At 32.2% G+C, this 6,097-nt stretch overlaps 1 protein-coding gene across 1 annotated transcript; it reads right to left on the bottom strand.

The window, feature by feature from the left end:
• Positions 1 to 1,716: 1,716 nt before the first annotated feature.
• LOC111401626 lies at positions 1,717 to 4,187 on the bottom strand. The gene is made up of 2 exons (XM_023029450.1): positions 4,062 to 4,187; positions 1,717 to 2,753 (listed from the first exon to the last, which is right to left on the bottom strand). Exon 2 carries the CDS (start codon positions 2,733 to 2,735, stop codon positions 2,376 to 2,378), a length of 360 nt encoding a protein of 119 aa, XP_022885218.1. The 5' UTR covers positions 2,736 to 2,753; positions 4,062 to 4,187; the 3' UTR covers positions 1,717 to 2,375.
• Positions 4,188 to 6,097: the final 1,910 nt, after the last annotated feature.

The following is a 6,097-nucleotide window of genomic DNA, read 5'->3' as shown; positions in this document are numbered from 1 at the left end:
TTGCTTTATCCCACTTTGATCGCATAATCACAATTCAAAATAGACAAATTGACTAGATATGTAGAGTTCACTACTAATTAAACTTAGCTCAAAAATTATATAATGGCACTATTAAGCATGACGAGCTCATGTTCGAGCCTCCTTTCAGGAGAGTTGAAATCCTTTGATTCGCTTTTTAATTAAAAAAATATCGAGTCATGTTAAGGGATCATTCTATGATATTTCACAATTCATGTAATTTAATAATTTGTAATCAATCGTGTTGAGTCAATTTTTACTTGTAATTAGATGGCATGCTGAAACCTACTCTCAGATTAAAAACTTATCATCAAAGAAAGTTTTCATGAGATATTTTTAAATGACATTAATTGTCATTTGTCAACTTAAGCAATGCACTTCTTGTTCTATCATGACTGCATTGAGCAATAGAATTTTCCCTTGATTGATACAACTCAAGCATTAAAAAAAAAAAACATGGTACAGAGTAAATAAAACTCCTTATTTTGTCTCATCTATCATAAAATGAATGTGATGGCTATAATTTCTCTCTTTTGAAAGAAAAATCATTAATTTTCTTTAAAAACTTGATTGTTCAATGATTTCATACAATTCGATAGAAAATTTGAAAGTAGTGAATAGTGTAGTTGGGTGTGAAAGGCAAAATCTTGCTATTGATGATAATACGTTGAACTCTTTTTCTTTTTTAAAGGTAAACGTTAGATGTATGTCAAAAATCAACGATAATTATTAATTAGTTGAAATGATAAATATCATGTTAACATATGCTAAGTTGCGATTTAATTTATGGGGTGAAATCTTGTTGAGTGCATGTAGAATATTAAATAGGATTCCTTCAAAATACATCTTTTCTGGTTTATTTTTTGGCACATTTTTATGAAAAAAAAAATGCATCTTTTCATAAACCCTTGAGGCCTTTTCATGGTGTATGATTGAGAATCTATATATATGAGATAGACTTCATTCCTCTAAACAATTATTACACCACCAACAATTGAAATCATTCCATCCATAGAGAGTTTTACAAAAGTTTCTTTACATATTCATCATTTCGAGTGTTCTTTGAGTTTTAAGGAAAAAACACAAGTGCTTAGTGTCTTCCTTCTTCTAAGACTTGTTAAATCTGTGTTCAGGTCAATTTTCGGCATTTCTCCATTCTTTGATTTTATTTCTCCATTCCCTTGTTAGGATAAAGCTTTTTTTCCAACAACGGGTCTGGAATGTGGTGACGATAGCAAGAACTGGGAACGGGGATTTAAAGTGGATATCCCTGAGTTTTATTGGGGCATGGAGGACGATGAGCTCTTGGATTGGTTGTGCGCAACATTGGAAATCTTGGATTTTAAATAGGATCTAGATGAACGGCCGGTCCCCATGGTAGCTACTCTATTCCATGGCAGAGCAGCAACGAGGCGACAGCAAACTAAAAGACAATCGTCCCCATAACAGAAAAGAGAAAATAGCTTCGTGGGATAAAAGTTTTTGCCTTATTATTCGCGTTTCTTTGTATCAAAGCCTGCAAAATTTAAGACAGATGAAGCTTTCAACTGATGAATATTCAACTGAATTCTTGGAATTGATTGCACGGAACAATTTGAGGGAATCTGAACAATCAGCTCATGTTCATAGTTAGCCCCCAGAGTATTTCTAACGAGGGGTCAACCTGGTCGATATCTCACTTTTTAGTTGAACATCTCGTCAAAAAACATTTTCTTGATACTGATACATGTAGAAAATTCAACGAAATGGTCAATCTGGTTAATGTTTCGACAATAATTGAAACCCCTGATATATAAGACTCCTACAAAACAAAATAGCTTTTCTAGAATACTAGGAGTTGGCAATAGTTTCCTCGATAAGGGGATTTGAAATCAACGACATACCTTAATCTTGCTTCCGCTAATCTTCAAAAATTCAAAAACCGGCTATCAGCTATTTAATAGCCGAACTAATAACTTCCAGCAACAAAAGAAGCATATTCCAGAATTTGAGGGCTGCAATGGACCATTGAAACGTTCTCCATACCATCATCTATAAAGAATAAATTCCATCATTATTTGGCTTATACTATCACAACAAACTTCTCTATCCAATGTGATCAAATAATAAGGGAAGACCCTGCATAGTGATTCTTCTAATGCAGATACTTTGTCAAAACCTAAGTGTTTGAAGAATGTGCCAAAAAATGTAAGATACAACAAATTCCAAGCTCTTCAGCCTTCAGGTATGACTAAGCTAAGGTTAACTGCATTTGCACTCAACTTATCCAAACTCTAAAGCATTTGAGAGACTACAACCGCAAAAGGAAATTCATTGGAAAAGTATTAATTTGATTGGAGAATAACCCACTATTTGCTCTACTTATCAGCAGACGGAGGTGCCTTGTTTGTTACTGAAGAAGGGTTCGTAGATTGCTCTTTTGCTGAAACAGAGTTTGCCAACTGTTCAGCTTCAACAAGCTTGCGAAGTCTCTCTTGAAGACCTCGAACTCTGTCCTCAGTTTTTCGGAGCTTTCTCCACCTGTACGTTAACCAGAGACCAAACCCTCCATATACAAGGATATAGGATCCCCAAACATAGGGGTACGTTTCTGCATGTTCTCTGATCTTCCTATACTGCTCTTCTATTTTCCCTCCCCACCCAACAGTCGTATGTGTTGCTTCTTGCTGGCTGTCTGCTGTTTGTGAAACGTCCTCTTTTTTTGGTTGGGTTGCCATTGTTTGTCCTGTCAAGCACTGATAAAAAAAAAAAGCATAAAAATGTTGTGCATCATTTCTGCATATTTTCTCGCTATGGTGCACATTAAAATAAAGCGGCAGTAGCAATAACTGATATCCTTTTATTTTTCTGCATGCTAAACAATTATTGATTTGAATTAGTCAAAGGACAGTGAATTTGAAAGACCATCCAACTTCTCTCAGTAATCTTAAAGTTATACAAAGCAACCTACGAATAATTCTTCCCAATAACATACATATCAACAAACTAGGTGAAGGAGAACTTAACAACAAAAGGAGAAAGAGAGGTGGAATCAGCAAGCAACAGAGAAGAAGAAGAAAATTTGGTGGTGAAGATTTCTATGTATCAATAATTCTATTAAATTAAGAATTCATTTCTAGAGGAACTTTTAATACGTCACAAACTTATTATGAATTATCTAAATCCTTGTTAAATAATCAAACCTAGTCTAAGTTGAACTACTATGCCAGCATATCGAATCGAAAAACTTAAATTACATTTCTAATGAAGAAAATCTCAAGAAAATTGCCATTCATAGTCAAAATAAAGTGATCCATTAAACTTTGTATCCAGGCAATGGGTTAAAACTAATACCCAACAGAAGTGAATCATCATACGATCAGATAATAGACATTATTTCACGAGCTTCCAAAGTATGATACTTTACACTTAAACAATCAGCACAAAGACAAAAGCTAAACGTACAACTAGAAATATTAGGCCCACATTTCTATTAGGACTGGACAATTAAGCGTTTGCTTGGCTTGGCACAACTTATTTGAAAATCAATTTTTCTCGAACTCATTTTCAACCACAGGTTTTCGCAATAAAATAATTTTGCACATGGTTCCATTCTCCAAAATCATGTTTCGCTACAAAAAATCTAATCCCAAACGCACACTAAACTTAAAAAATCAAAGGGTGTTTTGCAAAATATGGAATAATATTACCAAGAAATTGAATGAGTTAAGTTCGCGAACGTCAATTAAAACTATCTGGTGCTTCTCATTCTGTTTTTTCTTGTTTACTTCATTCATAATGTATAAGCAGGGACGGAGCCACCTGCCCCCACTGGATTTTGGTCCTGGGTATTTCACCTATTACACTTAAGGGGTGGCAATGAGAAAACCATAAACAATCACATCAAAAATTCAAGAGAAATGTTTTCGAAAAATAATGGATAACCATCAAGAAACAACAATTTTGGAAAAATACATAAATTATAAGGAGTTGAGTTGAAATTAGATTATTCCCAACAATCAGAGCGAGTGCGATTTCAGAAACGCTAATAAAATCCATAATACCTTTCAATTTTGTTGCTGAAGAAGTTGAGTAGAAATCAACACAATATGATCCCCTTTCCGCTTCTTCCCCAGGTTTTAGCGTAATACTGAGGAAGAAAACAGAAGCCTCTTTTTCCCTTTGGCGACTTAAACGGGCCTGGTTTATTGTCATAGTTGGATGTGCATGCCTTTTAATTGGGCTTAGCGAGATTTTTTTTCATTCAAACCATTTTCGGATGGTCCTCAAAAAATTAAACCGAATAAAGTTAATTATTTTGACAAATTAGTGATAAATAAAATATTTTAAATCAAATAATTAGGAATTTAATTAATTCAAAAATTTTCAAATTTTCGTTTTTGAATTTTTGATATTATTTTCAAATATATGGTAATTTAAACGATTTATTCTCTCTTTTTTTTCGTAAATATGAAGGGGAGTTAATCATTCACTTTATTTGTACAAAGAAAAATAATCATTATCTTTTCATTTACATGGCCATAGGATCATAATTCGTGGTCATAACTTTACAATACAAAAGGGATCCGACTCATACAAGTCTAAATTGTATGTAAACATTGCTAAAACATCACGTCGAATGTTGCAATGGTCACACTTAGTTATCATTTATGCCTATACGAACAATCATTGCATGGAGTTATCACAATTCTACTATATTGTAGTTGTCAGGATCACAATTGTTGTCACATCTCACTTGAATTTGTGTCATATGAATTGGTCGCAATTATATGATATATGAGTGATCTAACGAGCACTAGTATTCATTTTAGGCTAAGCACTAATTATATGACATGTTCATTGATGGATGAAATATCGGTGGATCTCAGTATTTGAATAAAATTTGTTATTCACTAATAAATTAATATGGCATGTCATCATTGCTAGCATAAGACGGATATCGATATTTATTAGATCATTCCTTTTAAATAATATAGAATGAGTTAGAAACAAGATTGCTTTTGTCAAATAGCTCATCCAATGGTGATAAACAAGAACATGGAAAGACTTACATAACCCATGAACATAAATCATAATATACCTTCAACGTTTCTTCTACCACTGCAATGTCTACTCATAATTTGTCGAGATTTCAATTGTTGCTATGTCAACCATTGTTCATTTTATTTTTTGAACTAAGAAAATGACTAGCCTTGTACATTGCTGGGATAGATTAAAAGAAAGAAATTATTTTCATATATTCATCGATTAGTTCTCATATGAATCTTTTAATATTGGGAACTAGGGGTGAACGCGGTTCGATTTGGCCAGTTTGTGCTATATTTTCAATTCAAACCATTTTATGCGATTTGAAAAATTTCCAAACTAAATCAAATCATTTTGTTTTTCGAACCAAATCAAATAAAACCATAATTTTCGGTTTTATTCGATTTTAATCCACAATTTATTTATCGACATTATGGTAATGTATTTAAAATAAGTTAACATATAAGTTTAAATGAGAACTAATAATGTTAAATATTAAATTACATTCATATTTACCATGAAACCCACGAATATATTATTTTCAAAGTTGGTTGCTAAAAATATTAGAACAAATACATATTTTTCCATTTTTATTTATTGTCACATGAAGATTGGTAAAGGTAGAGTCACATTCTAATATTATAGTTTGGTTAAAAAAATTTTTTTATCTTACTAGTGAGGTGTTAGATAAGAATTGAATATAATACGTTTAGATGTACAAGGATTGATAGAGTTCATGTTTATTGGGAATTGACGAATTTTACTACTTTATGAAAATAGAAGGTAGTAATAATAGTTATGAAATTTTAACATTTTCACACAATCAATACACTATGTTCTTCGTTCTTTTCGAATCACAAACAAGCTCATTAAAAATCTAGGTACACAAACGTCATTTTTCTATCCAAACCACAACTCAAAAGTGTATAATAAGTTTAAAAATAACAAATAAAAGAAATAACAATTAAAAAATTGCTTGAATAAGAATCTAAGACTTACTGGGAGAGAAGATAGAGAGTTGATTCAGGTAGAAATTAGCAAAGTAAGAGATAAA

Source organism: Olea europaea, chromosome 10, assembly GCF_002742605.1.
Source record: "Olea europaea var. sylvestris chromosome 10, O_europaea_v1, whole genome shotgun sequence".
Lineage (NCBI taxonomy): Eukaryota > Viridiplantae > Streptophyta > Magnoliopsida > Lamiales > Oleaceae > Olea > Olea europaea.
Note: the sequence above shows the minus strand (reverse complement) of the source record. Positions and strands in the feature narration are given on the sequence as shown.

What these genes read in the sequence shown, in the direction of transcription:
- LOC111401626 (XM_023029450.1), bottom strand. Translation starts at nt 2,735, where the DNA reads ATGGCAACCCAACCAAAAAAAGAGGACGTTTCACAAACAGCAGACAGC.